The 23138-nt window shown below is 36.4% G+C and overlaps 2 protein-coding genes across 2 annotated transcripts in view; one reads left to right on the top strand and one right to left on the bottom strand.

Annotated features, from left to right (window-relative positions):
• LOC121378383 (phenylethanolamine N-methyltransferase-like) overlaps window positions 1-23138 on the top strand; it is a 64062-nt gene that overhangs the window by 17939 nt on the left and 22985 nt on the right. The window lies entirely within an intron of this gene.
• Window positions 14721-21665, bottom strand: LOC121378382 (indolethylamine N-methyltransferase-like). The gene is made up of 3 exons (XM_041506522.1): window positions 21474-21665; window positions 18549-18755; window positions 14721-16316 (listed from the first exon to the last, which is right to left on the bottom strand). The coding sequence occupies exons 1-3, from the start codon at window positions 21601-21603 to the stop codon at window positions 15886-15888; spliced, it is 768 nt and encodes a 255-aa protein (XP_041362456.1). The 5' UTR covers window positions 21604-21665; the 3' UTR covers window positions 14721-15885.

Genomic DNA, 23138 nt, shown 5'->3' with positions numbered 1-23138 from the left:
TTTGTTATCACATTTATTTTGCCCTTTTGTATCTGTGGGATACTTGTGAATACACAATCAGTTCATATATGGTTACATTTACAACATTTGGGATATACCCCATTATGCCCTTGGGTGTCATGGTGGATCACTTTACAATGACCTTAAGCATCGTAAGGCATTAAAATCATATAATAGGTATCCACGTTGTTTATTGGTCAGAATCTCGAACCTTGACCAATTGTCAGCGCGCTTATATCTCGCGCCGGTTTATTCGGATTCACGATGTCGGACTCTGACCAGACACAATCTCACTCCTTGCGAAAGTTCCAACTTGAGAGCTCTGTAAACGTAACGAACCATTTTTTTTTCAATCCACATAATGATAAGCTGGAGGAACAAATTTTTACGATATTTTCACACGCACTTGGTTGTCAGCAGTAATATATGACAAACGTCGTATATTCGATGCAATGGGCGTCTTAGCTGAAACAGGTGGAGATAACTCTATTCCAGATGGCGCGACGATCGACAGGGTCCCAGAAAGCTGGTTTGTCTCTGACTGGCTTCAGGTTATAAGCGACCAACTGAATGACTTGAAATTACGTATCAGTTTGTTTTAACAGTAAAGTAATATTTTAAATATCAGAATGTGTTTTGTTGCATTTTTCTTATTGTTTATCTAATTGGGGAAAAGTACATAAACAAATTTTGGGTGGCAAAGTTGAGTTTTTATGCGGCAAAGTGTACCCATGCACACGTTTTTATACAGTGTCAACACGAACGCATTGAGTATTATACAAAATATATATTTATTACCTTTAATGTTAATGTCTTTTCCACCATATCTAAGTATATAAAATACTAGACCGCCCTGTGTAGGAACGTCCTGTATAGAGCCGTCATCACTATATATATATTTTTTTTGTTTAATACTACACACCCACACGTTATACCATCGACGTCCCAAACTGCGTTCACCTAACAACAAAAACACGAATACGATATTTACGGAAATATTATTCTACATTTTTCAGCTACGATACGTGTAACAAAATAGATTTTAATCATTTAACGTAAAATAATCAACAATTTGGATGTAAAACAAATCCATTCTAGTAAACAAAAGTGAAACACCCTACAGTAAACAGGAAAAAGTGCGACGTTTCTAACTGCGTTCTGGCGCATGCGTTTGCAAAAAGTATCGTAATGCGCATGTGCACTTTATCATTTTCCATTTTTAAGACAACTACATGAAAAAATATATGTTTCTTAATTAGGTACAGTTGCCGAACACTTAATTTATTCAATTGTTTTAAAGGAAAAATGTCCGCGTTTTATCAACACATCGCTCACACTTGATGTCAATACTGACAGGCATTATGTCCATACCTGCGCATATTTTTTATTTTTTAATGAATTGATTCTAAATTAACAAAATTTATATACTCAAAATTATTTACAACTGTTATGAATGGATTATGAATACTATTCACTACAATAGAGGCACAAAAATGTAGCATACCTTTTGCAGATCGAATATAATAATTGAAAACAAATTCTAACAACAGAGGTCCTAAAAATCATAAACATTAAATTTTTTGGCCTTGTTGATCTGGCACGTGTGAGGTCATGTGACACGCACCGAATGTTAATTCATCTTTCTCCATTTTAAGTCAATTTCTACGAGTCATGTGGACCCCATATCGGTAATTTTAAGGAATAAACAAAAACGACTTAAAATTAATGGTTTTAGGGGTTTGTAAAGTTTTGTATTTAGATACTTACTTTTCTTAACTTTATTGTTTATAAAAATGTTCCTGAACTGTGAAGAAAAACCGTATACATGAACGACATGCCGATGATAACAAATCGGATGTTGATTGCGCGAACCGTGCACGAGAAAACAAAGTGAACGGAATTTGAAGCATAACGCAGTTAGGGACGTTGACGATATATAAAAACAATCCCGGCTTTTCATATATATTTTATTGATTATTATCCACAATATACATATATTTTTCTTTATTATTACTGACTTCCCCCCTCATATCTCAGTACACGTGTAGACAAACGTCAACTGGTAACCATTCACTGCAGTGTATACTATAGACCGTCATGTGCAGAACCGTGCTGTGTAGGAACGTCATCACTATATATATTTTTTAATACTCGCACACGCACATGTTAAATATATATATTCTTTTTTTCCCGAGTATTATCCAAAATATACATATATTTTCTTTATATACAAAATATATATTTATTCCCTTTACTGTTAATGTGTTTTCCACCATATCTAAGTATATAAAATACTAGACCGCCCTGTGTAGAAACGATACAAAATATATATTTATTCCCTTTACTGTTAATGTGTTTTCCACCATATCTAAGTATATAAAATACTAGACCGCCCTGTGTAGGAACGTACTGTACAGAGCCGTCATCATTATATATATTTTTAATACTATTATCCACAATATACATATATTTTCTTTATTATTATTCACTGCAGCGTATACTATAGACCGTCCTGTACAGAGCCGATACGGTTTCGGTCCCTTATGATCGTGATATAACAAAGAATGACAAAGCAATGAAAAAATACAGCTATTGTCCTAGTTTGTTGGAACCTGACGAGTGACGCGCCACCTGTTTTATTATCTCCCCTGTTCTGAGCTAAGACGCCCATTACATTAACGATATCTTCTATGTGTATTACAAATAAAACAGGAGAACAAAACCCTGTGAAACACCAGCCGAAAGAGTTTAGGTATTTAAAAATGTTTCGAGGCTGCATATGTATGTTGCGACCCTCACAAAATTACCTGACGTTGCCTCGAATCTGTGAACACTTATTTTACTTCTAAATCAGACAAGGGCGGGACGTAGCACAGTGGTAAAGCGCACACCTGTTGCGAGGTCGGTGATAGTTCACTCTTATTAGTATTCGGATATTTGCCACCTGCGGTGAAAATTTTAGGCCCATAGCAATAAAATAGCAACAGATTCAAAATTAAAGTACATGTAAATACAATGCGACGTTCATTCCGCTTACCACCACCACCACCCCCCCACCGTCTAGCAAATATCATACAGCAATGGTTGTGAAATATAAAAGTTATAGTCCCCATACTTTTTAAATAATTCAATATTCAGTAGGGTTGTCGGGTTTTTTTTTCGGGCCATCCGATATATCCCTTTCATTAGTAATGAAGCTCATATGCTTAGAAACGGGTCATTTCACCGTGTCAAAGTGTCTTACTGTATATTCGTTTTTAGCCAGTGCACCACGACTGGTATATCAACGGCCTTGGTATGTGTTATCCAGCCTGTGGGATGGTGCATATAAAATATTCCTATCTACTAATGTAGCCGTTTCTCTTTTTTTTATTCTGAAATTTTGAATCCACTGTTTTTCATCAAACGTTGTAAACACTTTACTGTCCCACCACACACAATTCTTTCTTGGTGCGCGGTCGTTATCGGATCGATCCCCATCGGTTAGCCCATTGGGCTATTTCTCGTCCCAGGCAATGCACCACGACTGGTATACCAAAGTCCGTGGTATGTACTATCCTGTCTGTGGGATGGTGCATATAAAAGATCCCTTACTACTAAATGAAAAAAGGTAGCGTGTTTCCTCTCTTAGACTATATGTCAAAATTACCAAACGATTAACATCCAATAGCCGATTATTAGCAGATCAATGCGCTCTAGTGGTGTCGTTAAAATAATTATTTCTGTTCTGTATACTTGTCTTTCATAACAGAACCACAGCTAGTGCATATAAGGAAATTGTCGACTTATTTTACTTTTGAAGCAAGTAATGTGATCATATTGATGGTCCAGTTCGAAATGATACAGGTTTTGATGGATGTGTCATTATTACGATTTCCTGTTAAAGCCAGTTCATATGAACGCATTGCAAATACATTGTGTATACATTTGCACCGTTGTTATTTTGAACATTTTTGTCCATGTGAACAGGGCCCAATTTCACAAAACATCGTAAGCCTGTTTTGCACGTAAACGTAAATCTACGACTAAACCAGATTTTTTATTACTATTATAGTACAAGAAATATAGTTAAAAGTACACATATTTCATTTTCTTTTGTCCTTAAAATGCTCCATCTTCTGTAATGATGTAATTTTCTGAGTGAAATAGATGCCAAACACGTGTAAATGTATGCCCGATATAACTGCTGGTCGCAGACGTAAACCTACGATGTTTTATGAAATAGGTCCCACGGCTTTAGTCATACATCAGTGGAACTTGGTTATAGAAGCACCTGTGTATGTTCAACACTGAAACTTGGTTATAGTAACACCTGTGTATGTTCAACACTGAAACTTGGTTATAGTAGCACCTGTGTATGTTCATCAGTGAAACTTAGTTATAGTAGCACATGTGTATGTTCAACGGTGAAACTTGCTTATAGTAGCACTTGTGTATGATAAATAGTAAAACTTGGTTATAGTAGCACCTGTATATGTTCAACAGTGAAACTTGGTTATAGTAGCACCTGTGTATGTTCATCAGTGAAACTTGGTTCTGGTAACACCCGTGTATGCTCATCAGTGAAATTGGTTATAGTAGCACCTGTGTATGTTCAACGGTGAAACTTGGTTATAGTAGCACTTGTGTATGATAAATAGTAAAACTTGGTTATAGTAGCACCTGTATATGTTCATCAGTGAAACTTGGTTCTGGTAGCACCCGTGTATGTTCATCAGTGAAATTTGGTTATAGTAGCACCTGTGTATGTTCAACGGTGAAACTTGGCTATAATAGCACCTGTGTATGTTAAACAGCGAAACTTGGTTATAGTAGCACCTGTGTATGTTAAACAGTGAAACTTGGTTATAGTAGCACCTGTGTATGTTCAACGGTGAAACTTGGTTATAGTAGCACCTGTGTATGTTCATCAGTGAAACATGGTTATAGTAGCACCTGTGTATGTTCATCAGTGAAACTTGGTTATAGTAACACATGCGTATGTTCATCAGTGAAACTTGGTTATAGTAGCACCAGTGTATGTTCATCAGTGAAACTTGGTTATAGTAGCACCTGTGTACGTTCAACGGTGAAACTTGGTTATAGTAGCACCTGTGTACGTTCAACGGTGAAACTTGGTTATAGTAGCACCAGTGTATGTTCATCAGTGAAACTTGGTTATAGTAGCACCTGTGTATGTTCAACGGTGAAATTTGGTTATAGTAGCACCTGTGTATGTTCATCAGTGAAACTTGGTTATAGTAGCACCTGTGTACGTTCAACGGTGAAACTTGGTTATAGTAGCACCAGTGTATGTTCATCAGTGTAACTTGGATATAGTAGCACCTGTGTATGTCATCAGTGAAACATGGTTATAGTAGCACCTGTGTATGTTCATCAGTGAAACATGGTTATAGTAACACATGCGTATGTTCATCAGTGAAACTTGGTTATAGTAGCACCAGTGTATGTTCATCAGTGAAACTTGGTTATAGTAGCACCTGTGTACGTTCAACGGTGAAACTTGGTTATAGTAGTACCTGTGTACGTTCAACGGTGAAACTTGGTTATAGTAGCACCAGTGTATGCTCATCAGTGAAACTTGGTTATAGTAGCACCTGTGTATGTTCATAAGTGAAACTTTGTTATAGTAGCACCTGTGTATGTTCATAAGTGAAACTTGGTTATAGTAGCACCTGTGTACGTTCAACGGTGAAACTTGGTTATAGTAGCACCTGTGTATGTTCATCAGTGAAACTTGGTTATAGTAGCACCTGTGTATGTTCAACGGTGAAATTTGGTTATAGTAGCACCTGTGTATGTTCATAAGTGAAACTTGGTTATAGTAGCACCTGTGTATGTTCAACGGTGAAATTTGGTTATAGTAGCACCTGTGTATGTTCATCAGTGAAACTTGGTTATAGTAGCACCTGTGTACATTCAACGGTGAAACTTGGTTATAGTAGCACCAGTGTATGTTCATCAGTGTAACTTGGTTATAGTAGCACCTGTGTATGTTCATCAGTGAAACATGGTTATAGTAGCACCTGTGTATGTTCATCAGTGAAACATGGTTATAGTAACACATGCGTATGTTCATCAGTGAAACTTGGTTATAGTAGCACCAGTGTATGTTCATCAGTGAAACTTGGTTATAGTAGCAGCTGTGTATGTTCATCAGTGAAACTTGGTTATAGTAGCACCTGTGTATGTTCATCAGTGAAACTTGGTTATAGTAGGACCTGTGTTTGTTCATAAGTGAAACTTGGTTATAGTAGCATCTGTGTATGTTCATCACAATGCATCTTAAAACACATTATTATTATCATTATCATCATCATCATCATCATCACCATTATTATTATTATTATTATTATTAGTTTAAAGAAAGTAGTTTTGGCGTTTAGCTTGAATGATATTATAACAATTTGAAATTTTGATGACTCAAATGTGTCATTTTTTAAAAAGAAACATATGTCATGTATGTTATCAATAGTGGAACAAATAGTTAATTTCCGAAGATATTATATGAAAACAATGCAGTAAAACTGCTTCAAATAATAGTCATGCAGCAGCTGTTATTGCTATTATACACTTATTCATTATATTACTAAAACAGTTTAACATTTTTTGTGCTTTTCATTTCCAGTAATCGCACTACTGTTATTGTTTAAATCGTCAGCTGTTCTGTTATACTCCTCTCTTCTGAAACGCATGAAATAACACATTATGTGAAATTTAATCATGTACGTGATCTACACAGTTGCTAATTTAGTGATCATTTGAAGCGTAGAAATACTAATTTAAAAAAGGTGGCTATTTGGACAACAACTGTCTGTTTATTAATATTAATATGCTTTAGAACCGAATGTTTATGCTCACAGAAACTGTCTCCTTGTGATAATTATTATACTAACCCTTACAATTAACAAAATAGCCACGGCAAAAAATATGCCATGAGAAATAATTTCCTCAGCAGTTTTGCGATTAATGTGTAAGAGAAGACTTCAGTTTGTCAGTAATTGCCAATTTTTTTTTTTAAAAGACAGTGACACTAAAACACTGAAAGTTCCACGACAAAACAAATATGCAGCAGAAAAATGAAAACACGGCGGAAATCTCCACGGCATTGCCGGCTGCCTTGGTTAATTGCCAGTGTTGTTATCATAGCATTTATTGTGATCAAATAAAACCTGTACTAAACAAATGTGGGTGCAAATAATATTAAAATGTTTTTAAAATGTTGAGTAAAATGATCATGCATGCTAAATATGGGAGGGGCAGTCTTGTTAAATGACGTAACATGACCTGTATGGATGCTGGTGGTCCTTTGTTGTAACAAGGTTTTTTAAAAATATATTTCTTATTTATAGCTAAAAACAATCAGCATAATATTACGTTTTTTTAACATTGCTAAGTTACAGTATGAAAACAAAAATCACTGTTCACTTCATTATATGAAAACTATACATGTCTTCAGTTGCTATAGCCTAGGATAACTTTGTCGCAATAGAAATTGACTTGCAGACTAAACAATCCTTCAAATCAAAGTTATTTTAAAATATCAAAATAAAAAAGTATAGCAGAAGGGTTAACCGTGACCCTGATTTTGAGCCCTCTGTCAACGTTGGCTCCCTGACTAATATACCAAACGACGAAAGTAGAGGATACACATGGTCAAGGAAATCACCATTAAAAAAATCAAGGCTGGATTTTTTCCTGGCAACAGAAGAATTATTATCTTGTATGTTAAAAACGAGTATTGTTCCCGGGTATAAAACAGACCATAATGCCATAGAGATCTTTATAAAACTTTCTGACTTTACTAAAGGCAAAGGTTTTGGGAAATTTAACAACTCCCTATTAAATAATACGTGTAAAATCGTTTTTTAATACAGTAATAGAGGAGTATGCTTTACTTCCCTATGATAGAAATTACCTGTTGTCTGCAGACCCACATCTTATATCCTTTATGATAAGTGACCATCTATTTTTGGAAATCCTCCTTACAAAAATAAGGGACATGTCAATCAGTTTTAGTGCAGCTCTTAAAAAGGAAAAGGAAATAAAAAGAAAACAACTGGAACATCGAATTAATTTTTTAACTGAGTTAGTGGATAAAAATCCTGGAGCAAAGATATTTGTTGAAATGGTTGGAAGAAAAGAAAAAACAGGAGGAACTAGGTAGAAAAGAATATATGAAGGGTTTAATTTTGAGAAGCCGAGCTAGGTGGATAGAAGACGGAGAAAAGCCATCGAAATATTTTTTAAATCTACAAAAAAGAAACTATGTAAATAAAACTATAACCCAACTTGTTTGTGAGGATAGTAACAGTATTATTGAACAAAATCAAATATTGGAAGAAGCCGGATCGTACTACTCGAAACTATATATGTCACAGGAAGAATATCTAATAGATATTGATTTAGATGAGGTTTTTACAAATACAAATATTCCCAAAGTTGAAAATGTTAGCGAATATGTAGCTCAAATAACAGCAAGTGAGGCATTGTATGTATTAAAAAATATGAAAAATAATAAAACGCCGGGGACAGATGGGTTCACAGTCGAATTTTTAAAATTCTTTTGGCAGGACGTTGGAAAATATTTACTTCGAAGCATTAACCATTCGTTTGAAAATGGCGAGCTGCCAATAACTCAAAAACAAGGAATTATTTCTCTGTTGCCAAAAGGAAACAAACCCCGTGATGTTCTAACAAAGCTGTATAGCCAATAGAATAAAACAATCTATAGATAAATTAATTCATGAAAATCAAAAGGGTTTTCTAGCAGGCAGGTGTGTAGCCGAAAATACCAGATTATTATATGACCTGATGCATTACACTAGTGAAAATACTATTCCGACACTCCTTTTGTTAGTAGATTTTGAGAAAGCTTTTGATTCAGTATCTTGGGGATTTATTAACAAAACCTTAAAAAATTTTAACTATGGCGAGGACATTATAAAATGGGTCAATATATTAAATAAGGACTGTATGTTAACTGTAATTCAAAATGGTGTTTTTACTTAAAAAAAAATCCAGTAGGGAGGGGATGTAGACAGGGGGACCCAATAGCACCATATCTTTTTATATTGTGCGCAGAGATCATGGGAAACTTGTTTAGAAAGGAGGAGTCAATTAAAGGAATAGTGATAGAAAAAAAGAGAATATAAAATAATGCAGTATGCAGACGATACAGCTATAACACTCGATGGGACAGAAGCTTCACTAAGGAACACATTAAATTTAATAGATCAATTTTCTAAATTCTCAGGATTGAAACCAAATATTGAAAAAACTGTTGCTATTTGGATCGGATCAAATTCAAATAATACTCATAATCTATGTAAAGATAAAAACTTAAAATGGTCACAAAAGAATTTTACCTTCTTGGGAATTAAATTTAGTGTCGAGTTAAATCAAATTGTACAATTAAATTATACTGACAAAATTGAAGAGATTTCAAAGTTACTGAATACCTGGTCTAAACGTCATCTTACTATGCTGGGTAGAATTACTGTCGTCAAATCCTTGGCTCTATCTAAACTTGTTCACCTTATTCTCAGTATCCCCAATCCAGATAATGGCATAATAAAAACAATCAACAAGATCTTTTATTCATATATTTGGAAGAGTTCCATAGATAGAATTTCTCGGAATTCGCTAATGCAGGATATAGAAAAGGGTGGTTTAAAAATGGTAAACTTAGAATATTTTATGAATTCCTTAAAATTAATATGGATTAGAAGAGCAATAAATGGACATGATTCATTATGGTATCATATCCTTAGATGTCACCTCCCAAACAAAAATATTTTATTTACTAATATAGGAGATGATTACCATAAACGGTGTGGGGAAAACAATTACAAATATGTTCTGGAAACAGGTATTCATTAGTATGCATTATTCAAAAAGAAAGTGGAACTTAACGAAAATGATGTAAGTTCCAAACCACTGTGGTTCAACTCCCTAATTAAAATTGGTAATAAAAGTGTTTATTACCAGAATTGGGAATATAATAGGTATAACAAACGCACATATGTATGACCCAGATGGCAACTTATTTAAATATGATGGATTTTGTGAATGTTATGGCTTTCATCCATCATTTACTACATTTGAAGGGCTAAAGGCTGCAATATTATATACATGGCCATTTTTATCCACCAAACCACTTTCAGCTGACTTTCTATTTTGGCCTAAGTATATAAATACCATAATACAAAACAAACAGGGGTCAAAACATATATATATAACACCTATATAAAGTCGTCTTTTTCTCCACCAAAAAATATATCTTAATGGGAAAGAGAATTAAATTTTGAACAAGAATACAATTGGTGGAAAAGTATCAACAGCAATGTGTTCAGTATATCTAAGGATACCAAATTAAGATGGTTCGAATATAGAATAATCCAAAGAATTCTCCCTACAAACAAGTTTCTCTATAATTTTAGAGTGATAAGCAGCCCAAAGTGTAACTTCTGTAATGCGTATATTGAAACGTATACGTATTTTTTTTTTTATTTGTGTACACGTCCAAAATTTAATTAAACAAGTCGAGCAATGGATAAAAGAAGCTGCAGACATTATAGTTATCATCTCTCGTACCAGTTTTCTTCTTGGCCACTCGAAGAACAATATCATAATTGACATTATTGCTCTTTTGACAAAGCAATTTATATATAGTGCAAAATTTCTGAAGAAATCACTAGATATTAAAATATTAAAAATTCATATACATTTTTATTATATACTAAAACGCAAAAGAAACGCAGGTTCTCATTAAATTGGATATAAAATATTAAAAAAACAAAACGAAATGAAGATTTCAACATTTATTTTGGAGCTACACCAATTCGGCACACATTGGTGTTGGAAATTTTTGATTGAATTCCTTTTTGGCTATTGTTTCATGTCATAAAGTAGGGTGGGGGTCCATGTTAAAAATGTGAAAGAGACGACCTGTAGCATTGTCAAAGTCAGTATCGCGTGTGACCACCCTGGGCATTCAAACAGGCAGTGCAACGTCTCCTCATTGAGTTGACAAGCCGTTGAAAGAATGCCTGAGGGAGTGAGTTCCATTCATGGACCAATGCTGCCTCCAGCGCCTGCATATTCTGAGGTTGTCCGCGAGCCTGAAGGCGACGTCCGATTTCATCCCAGACGTGTTCGATAGGCGCCATGTCCGGTGATAAGGCTGGCCACGGCAACGTTGGGATGTTGTGCTGAGCCAGCAACGCCTGTGTTGCCCTGGCAGTGTGCGGCCTGGCATTGTCTTGCTGCAGCAAGCGCACACGTGGGTGAGCGGCAAAGAAGGGAACGACGTGATTGTTGATGACGTCATTTTGGTACACGGCGGCATTAACGCGTTGTCTGAACACATGAAGTTGTGTTCTGTGGTTGAATGAGAACCCACCCCACACCATCACACTACCCCCGCCCCATCGGTCGGCCTGCAGAACGCAGCAGTCGGAGTAACGTTCATGTCGACGTCGCCATACTCGGATTCGGCCATCAGCGTTGGAAAGATTGTAACGGCTCTCATCAGTAAACAGAACTTGTTGCCACTGGCCACGTCGCCATCTTTGATGTTGTTGCGCCCACTGTTGACGTTGTTGGCGGTGCCGAGGGGTCAATATTGGTCCCACATAAGGACGGCGGTTACGGAGTCCTGCTGCCCTCAGACGGCGTCGGACGGTATCGGCGGACACTGGACCACGTGGACCACACACCTGGTGAGCGGTGTTAGCTGCTGGCAGCATCCGATTCCTAAGGTGGGTCACCCGGATGTACCGGTCTAGGGCTGCGGTTGTCACCCTCGGGCGGCCGGTGCGTGGTCGATCGTTCACAGATCCAGTGATTTGTGACGTTGAGAAAGGCGTGCGATTGTCGAAACATGACATCCCAATTGTCTGGCTACAGCAGTACGGGTCTGTCCGGCTTGCAACATCCCGATGGCCATCCCTCGCTGGAGTTGCGTCAGTCGCGGCATTTTTAAAATGTGATTCTGTTGTCTGTCACTACTCAAATTGAATTTATGCGATTAAATCCAGGTGTGTAGGCTTTATAAGCATTTCAATGAGTGTGTTTGCACTGGATTCATGATACGGATGATCCAGCACGTGCAAACAACGTGTTTTGAGAATTCGTGACGTCACACAGGTAATGAAATTGACACGCAGGTGGGACTGCGGTGTGGGTGTGTGCCATGTCCTTTAACACAGTTGAGGTTCAATTCCACCAAAGATACTGCTTTACAAAGTGCAATTCTTTCGCATTTTCAGGACCTGCGTTTCTTTTGCGTTTTAGTATATATTAGAAAAAAAATGTATTCCAATAAAATCAAATATAATGAATTTATTAAAAGATGGAGTGTATACCATAAGTTGTTTGAATAAATAGCTCTACGTCATCCACCACTGACAGTATTTAACTATTTATTACCATATACACATGTATAAGAAATTTTGCGTGTTTTGTACTGAGTGAGGTTCAATGACGTGTTGGCAAGAGGTTTGTTGTTTTATTTTATATTATATTAATTGTGATCTGTGTATGTATGTATAAACAAATATATATACTGTGTGAAAATGTGACCAAAAATGAAAATAAAAAACTTCAAATATTTTTTTTTTTTAAATATACCAAACGACTGAAAACATCCCAGCGTTCAATTAATAGTCACTAATAATAATGACCATCGTTCAGAAGAGTACACGTAGTTGATAGGGAAAATATAATATTATAATATAGGCCTTTCACTGATCATATACTCTAAGATATACCAGTATTTTACGGTTGTGCGTTAGGAGCGGGACTTAGCCCAATGGTAAAGCATTCACTTAATGCGCAGTCGGTTTGGAATCGACCCCCATCGGTGGTTCCATTGGGATATTTCTCGATCCAGCCAGTGCACCACGGCTGGTATATCAAATGCCGTGGTATGTGCTATCCTGTCTGTGGTATGGTACATTTTTAAAGATCCCTTGCTACTAATGGAAAAAATGCAGCGGGTTTCCTCGCTAAGACTATATGTCAGAATTACCAAATGTTTGACATCCAATAGCCGATGATTTATAATCATTGTCCTCTAGTGGTCTAAAAACTTTTTGTTGTACGTTGTTAATAATAATAATACTCATAATAATCATAATAATAATACTGACCATCGTCGAGGAAGCTATAAGTATTGGATATTGTAAATATGTTCTGATCGTCAAGTGATCCCCAGAATTCCTTGAGGAAAATATCGGCTGAAACCTTGTCACAGTAAGACCGGCCTCGGTGGCGTCGTGGTTAGGCCATCGGTCTACAGGCTGGTAGGTACTGGGTTCGGATCCCAGTCGAGGCATGGGATTTTTAATCCAGATACAGACTCCAAACCCTGTGTGAGTGCTCCCTAAGGCTCAATGGGTAGGTGTAAACCACTTGCACCGACCAGTGATCCATAACTGGTTCAACAAATTCCATGGTTTGTGCTATCTTGCCTGTGGGAAGCGAAATAAAAGATCCCTTGCTGCCTGTCGTAAAAGAGTAGCCTATGTGGCGACAGCGGGTTTCCTCTAAAAAACAGTGTCAGAATGACCATATGTTTGACGTCCAATAGCCGATGATAAGATAAAAAAATCAATATGCTCTAGTGGCGTCGTTAAATAAAACACACTTTATTTTTGTCACAGTAGTCAGTTCCATGTAGCAGCGCCATTGTCTCCGAGTCCAACCTGCCGCGAACAATAAGTTAAATAAACTGTACTGTGAGACCGAGATGCGCAGAACGTTTTGTAAGGCAATAACAGCAACAGCGGACTACTCTGATTGGTGCTAATGCTTGAACCTTAATGGGATATAAGCACGGAAATAAGTTGAAGTGATTGGTGCTGCATATAGGCGTCGGAAGATGACAACGAACCCCCCCCCCCCCCCCCCCCTTCGGCCCCCTGCTTCTGAGGCCTACGAATGATAAAATGTGACAGTCTTTATTTATGGAAGTTTTCTCGTTCCAACCAGTGCACCACAACTGGTCAAAGGCAGTGGTATATGCTTTCCTGCCTGTGGGAAAGTGCATATAAAAGATCCCTTGCTACATTAGAATAAATGTGGACTACATGTAAGAATTACCAAATGTTTGACATTCAATAGCCGATGATTAATTAATCAATGTACTCTAGTGGTGTCGTTAAACATAAACTTTATTTGTGCAAATATATTCCTCACAAAAAAAGTTAGCAACAACCAATGAAGTATGAAAATGAAGTATTGATTGACAAGGTTTCAACAGGCTGTCCTTTTCATAGGTGAGCTTGTTCGAGTCGTCCACAGGTAGCAACCCTTCATCAAGACCCATATCTGGGATCACCTACACAAAGTCTCCGAAATGACTTAGCAAGAGTTCACAATAATCAAATATCCACCCAGATAGTTAGGATCAGACTTCATGCTGGTGGCCTGAAACTCCAGAAGACCACTACAACACATACCGCTACCACAGCATAATCGACAGGTGTGAATCTAGTGTAACCGTCCAAGACCTACAATAACATCAACGAGGAAGGAACGACCAAGAACGAGCGTCAATTCCCCATCAACTTTAAACAATTGAATGTAGACAGGGGATAGAGGCTCCCTCAGGGGAGTTCAGCCACGCAGATTCGTATTTATACATCAGGTTGCCGTAATTAAACTAAATCATAATATATAGCCACAGAAAAAAACAAAAAAACACAAACACCAACTGAGATATTAATATTTACTGAACCCAAATTCCACAGTAGTGCTTAGTGACTTATACATTTACAGTGTTCAATGTCAAATAAGTAATACAACACACAAATCCTACACTAAGAAATAACCACCCATAACCTCAATAAACTTAACACCTATCTAACAATTACCCGACATATATCACCTAAATACCTGTTTCCAGTGGAAGACACCGACCACCCGTCGCTCGCTATATTTGTACTCCCTCACTACAATAGAGCGGCCTCCCATTGGCCGAAACTTGTCAGTCCAACCAGAACAAAGCATGTGCGAAAGCAGCATGCACAAACTGCAATACATTCCACTTATCATCTGTAATACTGGCAGCCATAAATAACGTAATACATTTCAGCCTACCATCTGTAAAACTGGCAGCAATAAATAACGCAGCCTTTCCACAGGTTTGTTACAACAAGTTCTCTTTACGAATAAATGAAAATTCTCTATCGATGACGAAGAGTGTGAATCGAAGTTAGAGAATGCTTCGCACATTAAACCACTGTTCAACACGATTGTCATAGTGGGGACAGCCTTATGGTTTGTGTTATCATAATTAGGATGGATGCAATGTGTGAGGTAAAGGGATAAAAACATGACACATATAGTCATCCCTCTATCCCAAAAACAAGGAGAGCAGATGTCATTTTCATGGACGATAACGCCTGACCCAACAGCTCTTCAGGCAAGTAATATCACTCACGAAGACTGGCCTGCACGTTCCCTTGATTTGAATCCCATAGAACATGCCTGGGACATCCTTGTTAGGCGTCTTTATAGTCGCCTTGTTCATCCAGAATCGCTAGATCAGTTGCAAATAGTTCTGGTTAAGAATGGCGCAACATTTCACGACAGTTAGATCGTCTCATTTGGTCGATGTCAAGACGTATACAAGCGCCTGAACTGATAATCATAGAGGCCTTGGAACCCACCTGGAGAGCATACAGCGTTGTCATAAATATTACAGCACACAGAAGTCGCCGTAGTCTAGTGGTAAATTGTAATTACTGTTCGATCACGTGGTATAAAGGAAACAATATATTTGCAACATATATGTAGGTGTATAAGGAAAGACAATTTTATTAAAACTGTGTCTGTAGGTCTATTTGACCTCAGTAAATAAGGCTAAAGATTGAACCTTTAAACCTTTATTGCCAACAGAACAAAGACTGAATATTCAGGAGGCTCACTTTCAGGCAAGGTGATACACTCAAATTCATATTCTAGAATCTCAAATTGTGCATTGCATAAGGCATCTTTTACATCAGACATCGATAATTTCAGATGGTGGAACCTTTTGTTATCAACAATATAAGCCATTTGGTTCAATGCACCACACATGACAAGATGACCACCAGAGGGAAGAAGGGAGGCCACATTTTTCAGGAACTGTTTGTATTCAGCGACACTTTTTGCAGCAGAACCAAGACAGAAACTGGTAAATACGACATCGAATGCCTCAACGTAGTCTGGTCCTAATGGCAGTTCCTTTTTGGCGTCACAATTAACAAGTTTCTTCACGGATGTCTTTAGGTGAGCAATTTTTCTTTTCAGTCCACTCTGACACATCTCTGAAAGACAAAAGAGTTTTCACTTATAAATTAAATTACATAAACTAGTAGATGTATATGCAATTTCTGTAATGGAGATTGTACGATGGGGGTGTAGATTCGTGAAAAATAGTTCACGAGCTCCATACAGAGAGAGAGGAGAGAGAGAGAGAGAGAGAGAGAGAGAGAGAGCAGGGGTACAGAAATGGAAAATATTTCACTAGCCCGCCGGACCAGTAACAATTAAAATCTACTAGTCCACCATGCAAATTTCTACTAGTCCTACAGTCTGGTAGACACTATAATAATTTTTAATAATACTATAATGTACACTTCACTTCCTATGTACACTTTACTTCATATGATCATCCACAAAAGCCAGAACATTTTGACTTTAATTTATATTATACTTTTAATACTGATAACAGAGCACAAACTTATAAATAAAAAGAACAAAACTTAAAGTAAAGCTATTTCACCAATAAACAATGTCTTGATTATGGAAACTATATTGACCCGTAACAATGCGGTTCATTGTGTATATATTATTTTGACTCCATATTTCACTCCATATTTCGTAAACTGTTGAAGACAATTTGAAACTGTCGCATAGCTGATGCTGAGTTCCGGATTTATCACAAAATAATTATTTTACTTACGTAGTCAGTCAAAAATACAAAAGAAAAAACCAAAAACAAACAAATAAACAAAAACCAAGAAGATAAACAGGTCGCCTGTTAGATTGGCAGATACATTTTTCAACTCGTAATTTGGCGGACGGGCGAGTACTTTCTACACCATTGGAGAGAGAGAGAGAGAGAGAGAGAGAGAGAGAGAGAGAGAGAGAGAGAGAGAGAGAGAGAGAGAGAGAGAGAGAGAGAGAGAGAGAGAGAGAGAGAGAGAGAGATAGATAGATAGATATTACCCTCGTGTGTTTCGGTATCGTCAATATCATAGATTAGGAATAAATAGTATATAGTGTAGTAGCACAATACATTATTTTTATTCCTAATATATGACGTTGACGATATCGAAACACACGAGGGTCATAATCTCTTTATCATGTAATGTCAAGCTTAATACAAACCGGCCTCGGTGGCGTCGTGGTAGGCCATCGGTCTACAGGCTGGTAGGTACTGGGTTCGGATCCCAGTCGAGGCATGGGATTTTTAATCCAGATACCGACTCCAAACCCTGAGTGAGTGCTCCACAAGGTGTAGGTGTAGACCACTTGCACTGACCAGTGATCCATAACTGGTTCAACAAAGGCCATAGTTTGTGCTATCCTGCCTGTGGGAAGCGCAAATAAAAGATCCCTTGCTGTTAATCGGAAGAGTAGCCCATATAGTGGCGACAGCGGGTTTCCTCTCAAAATCTGTGTGGTCCTTAACCATATGTCTGACGCCATATAAACGTAAATAAAATGTGTTGAGTGCGTCGTTAAATAAAACATTTCTTTCTTTCTTTGCTTAATACAACGTGTTTAATTCCAGTTAGCCATTACTCGAAATTTAAATGTAATACCAATATGTGAAGTAGTGGGTTTTTTTAACAGACGTCATTTGGATATTCTTACATAAAACTAAACTAGTGCTTAACGTTTTTCGTTTCTGAACTCTGGACAGATTTCAATGTAAAGTAGCTTCTGAAATATTTCTGTTTGATGATTATGAGTGCATACATTAATTATGGCGTGTCACCGTAGTACGTTTGCTTAAATATCAGTATGATAAATATATAAGAATTGTTTGTTGGGTTTTTTCTTCTTTTTTGGGGTACTATTTGCCCCACCCTTGATAACATACATGATATATATTTCTTGAACAAATAAGACATTTGAGTCTTGACATGTACACAATACAAAATGGAATTCTTTGGAAATAAATACATGTATTTCGCCTACCATATATTTATTCCATGTCGCTCAATGTTGCATCCAAATATCTTCATCCCAATGCTCATCCCAATGCAAGTTAACTTTTAAATTTTAATTTAATAAATTTCAAATTGTTGTAATATTAATCAGATAAACAAAGACACAACTTGTTCTTGTAATTTGTGAGAAATGGAAATTGATGCGAAAACTTGATATAACTGCGAAAACATAAACATTCAGCTAAACGTCAAAATTAAATGTTTAAAAATAGTTATTCATTCATCCAGTTATTTTAAATTAATCATAGTGTTTCAAATTCTAATTAAGATACTTTAGAATTAATTCAGCACCAGAAGATTACAAAACTCATATATTACGCATTACGCAAGACTCTGCTGCAAACTTGAGCATATGGTCCCATTTGAAGTTTATCTTTTGACCGTCCATCCAGCGTCTAATGATGTCAAGGTTAGAAGGTGATAAGTCAGCCATGACAATGTCCGTGAATCGTTCTGGTGCGATGATCTCTCCAAGCAGATTTGGGCTGCAACCAAAGTCAAGGAGTCGATGTCCGGTCAGTCTTTCTGGAAACAGATGCCAATGAGTGCATGTATCGCTATAGTTAGATACATATACCATTAACAATATAGGACAGGAATTCAGTGGTAAAGCGTTTGTATGAAGTGAGAGTGTATGCAGAGTTTGTTCTTTTTTCTGCAAAATGTATAAAGCCAGTTTCATTATAGAGAAGATGATGAGACGTTCGTTTAACACAAGCTGCAAATAATAGTGATTATCTGTAAGTAGTGTAGCGACAGAATGCTATAATTTCTGATTTCTCGAGAATAAACAAAACCAATCATTTTTCAGTGCACACATTATAATAAGTTCAATGTTAGACTAGAACATATTTTCACACGCTTCTGGGTTGTCAGCAGTAATATATAACAAACAGTCGATTATGCGATGTAATTCTTCAATATCTATTACAAATAACTCAAGACTAACAGTGGAACCCTGTAAAACACCAGCCAGAAACAGTCTTTGTATCTAAAAATGATTCAGATCAGCAAATACGTATTTACTTCTAAATGAGACAAAACAACGAAAACATAACGCCGTGTGTATTTCCAAATAGCGATAACATTGTGCGCTTCCTGGGGAGGGGCTATATAAACATTTTACTGGTAATGGAAGCTAATGTGTTTAAAAATGGAAATTTCACCGTACAAAGTGCGTGTTGCTGAATATGATCAGTGAAAGGAATGTATATAATTTATATACACTGGGAATCATTTTGAGAGAACAGTTCTGTAACTGTTAAATAAAAAACTAATTATTATAAAATTCAAATAACTATTTCAATATAATAAGATAAGCACCACTCCGTAAAATTTCAAAACTGCAATCTAAAATTACAAGTACAAAAAGTGTGTTATGATTAACGACAGCACTGGAGCACATTGATTAATGAATCATCGGCTATTGGATGTCAATAATTTGGTAATTCTGACTCGTAGTCATTAGAGGAAACCCGCTACATTTTTCCCACTGCAGCAAGGGATCTTTTATATGCATGTTCCTACAGACAGGTTGTGGTGCATTGATTGGAGAATTTGCAAGCAAATTCAGTACACCAGAGACACACATCTTCAATAGTAAAATACTGACTTGTAAAAGGTTTATATCTATATTTAATAGTTTTAATCGTCTTTTCACTATGAGTTTTCAGTTGAAGTCGTGTGTATAGCTATTTTGAATTATGTATGTATTTATCATCCATTAAAGGCACTTCGATGGCACTATAATTTTAGATATCTCCTGCAATATTCTCCTAGTAGATATGGCTTCTTATGTCACATCACTGTGTAGGTTTCTAGTTAACGAGTCTACCGCTGCCAAATATAGTAACACTGAACCCAGATTACTGACATTGTTTACAACTGACACAAATGAAAATAATGATAATGGATGATAAAAAAAATTACCCTCGGATTTCGTACTTTTATCAACTCGTGCTGATAATTTATGACATTACAAGACACTCGTGGAGTATCCTCTATATACTCTACGAAGAACTCCTGTGGTCATCTTACTGTAGTTGCCCATTGTACAATATAACCTCATACGTTGAAGTTTGATGACCTGGGTGTACCGTAATAAAGTTTTAGAGAGAAAATTTCGGCATTTTACTGATAAACACTAGTAACAATGACAATCACTCATACGGTTGTATGTTGTGGATGGGAAACATAGACAGAGACGTATAGGATATTAAATGAGCTACCATTATGTATCATGTTTATGTCCCGTTCAGTTGAAAATTATTTCATGAGGGACATAAACATTACACGAATTTAATATTCTATTCACTGCCCATAATCTATCATTATATCACTCAACTTGTTTGGTTGACATTCCTGTAAGGTGGTAGTGCGCCAATCGATGACGTCGAAGTGTTACGTCCCACTTGGCGTTCTAGTGGGACATATCACTTTGATATACACCAAGCTACTTTTTAACCATATTAGTTAATCCCCATTCGTGCTAAGAAGCACATAAGGCTGTAACCAGAGATCACCACTGCTGCCTGTCTTTTGCCAGCTTCTCCAGCATATGGGTAATAACGAAAAAATATTTATGTACAGATTAAAAACCGAGTTCAACAGTAATAATACAATAATGCAGCAATAAAAGTACACAAGCCACTCCTATGGAGTTATGAGAGAGTTTGGAACTATTAAAAGACTATCATATAACATATACATAGCATATACATACAGGCCTATCACTAATATACATTTGAGAATCTACGGATTTTGAGAGAACAAACGACTAGAAACATGTCACATTTATTTGATAGGTGCAAATACTACTGGTCCTCTTTGTATGTTACGAATTGGAAATATATACAATGTATAATATAGATTTTCTCTAATTATATACCGTAAAATATCTCATAATTTTACAGAAGTACTACTACTACTACTACAGTACTACTACTACTACTACTACTACTACTACTACTACTACTTCTACTATTATTCTACTACTACTACTACTACTACTACTACTACTACTACTACTACTACAGTACTACTACTGTTATTACTACTACTACTACTACAGTACTACTACTACTACTACTACTACTACTACTACTACTACTAATTCTACTACTACTACTACTACTACAGTACTACTACTACTTCTACTACTACTATAATACTGACTACTACTACTACTACTACTACTACTACCACTACTACTACCACTAGTAGTACTACTAATATAATACTGACCATTGTTAAGGAAGACGTATGCATTGGATATTAAAAATATGTTCAGATCGCTAAGAGATCCCCAGAAATCCTTGAGGAAAATTTCAGCTGAAAACTTGTCACAGTAGTCGTTTCCGTGTAGCAGCACCATTGTGGCCAACAAGAACAGAGGGCTGTCCACTTTCTAGTGTCCTGTATGGCGTGTACGTTTTATGTATAATACTGGTAATTATTGTTCGATCACGTGGCATAACTCAATTAATTTGTTTGCAACAGATGTATAGGTGTATAATGAAACATAATTTTATTAAAATTGTATGTGTCTGTATTCTTATTGATTAAAAAACCCAGTGACATGACCTTCCGTGAATAGTGATACCATCTGAGGGCAATATCAAAAGTAAAGTTTGTTTTATTTAACGACGCCACTAGAGTACATTGATTTTTTATCTTATCAACGGCTATTGGACGTCAAACATATGGTCATTCTGACACTGTTTTGCCGAAGCTTAGCTGAATGTGGGTGCTGTCGGGTTTCTTTCTGTAGTGTGTGTATTAGTGATTAATATCTGAATTTTTTTTAATCAAGGAACTCGAAAATGGTCGATGTAAATGTATTTGACGTCAAACATAGAGTACAGCAACAAATCGTTATCATTGTTGTCATATTTAGAAAATGTCCGCAGTCCCTACTAAGAGCTCCCCAGAAATCGTTGAGGAAAATGTCGGCAGAAAACTGGTCACAGTGGTCGTACAATACTGATCATTTGTGTTCGATCATGTGGCACAAATAAATTAATTTCATTGCAACAAATGTATGGGCGTATAATGAAACATAATTTTATTTAAATCGTATGTGCTGTTGGTCTAAATATATTAGTGTATTAGTGTCTAATATGCGGAAAACGTGTTATCAGGGAACTCGAAAATGATCGATGTTAAGGTATTTAATATCAAACATAGGACGGGAATCTTTGACTACCGTTTGGTAATGAGAGCGTCATAACTGACCAAATGTCCGTCTTGCTCTCTTACGGTCAGAATATTTGGACTAATCCATTTGATGCTGGATAGTGTCTAGCATTGAAATCAGTTTTATAAATTGCGCAGTTGTCAAAACTGTAGAAATTATTTAGGTTTTACATTGTGTCCCTGTTTATTATGTAAACTATGATACTATTTTATTATATACCAGTCCAGTCATTGAGAGCTACATATATCGAAGGAAGGAAATGTTTTATTTAACGACGCACTCAACACATTTTATTTACGGTTGTATGGGGTCGGATGATTATTAAATCAATATGCTTTATCTTTGATGTCGTTAAACACCCCCTAACTTTACCCTTTCCAAACGAAATAATATTTATTTGAATTTGTAGATTTTAACACGTGAAAACGTTCATTGTCTATTTTAGTATATTTTATTTTTAAAATATATACATGATTAATGTGTTACTAGTATACAAACTAAACTTTGAAAGTTCTACTAACACTTTATAAAATATCAATTCTGAAATAGGAAGGTACGACTGTCGATAATGCGTTGTCAAGATCAAACCGGTTTTAACTAAAGACTCGTACAGCGCAAGATTTCTCTTTTAATTTTTTGAGACGAACCCTACACTTTGAAATCGGCAAACGCACGTGTTAACTAAAACTGGCAATAGGCTGTCGTTTGTGCTT

The sequence above is a fragment of the Gigantopelta aegis genome, chromosome 8, assembly GCF_016097555.1.
Source record: "Gigantopelta aegis isolate Gae_Host chromosome 8, Gae_host_genome, whole genome shotgun sequence".
In the NCBI taxonomy this organism is placed as follows: domain Eukaryota; kingdom Metazoa; phylum Mollusca; class Gastropoda; order Neomphalida; family Peltospiridae; genus Gigantopelta; species Gigantopelta aegis.
The sequence above is the reverse complement of the archived record's forward strand: the minus strand, read 5'-3'. Positions and strand labels throughout refer to the sequence as shown.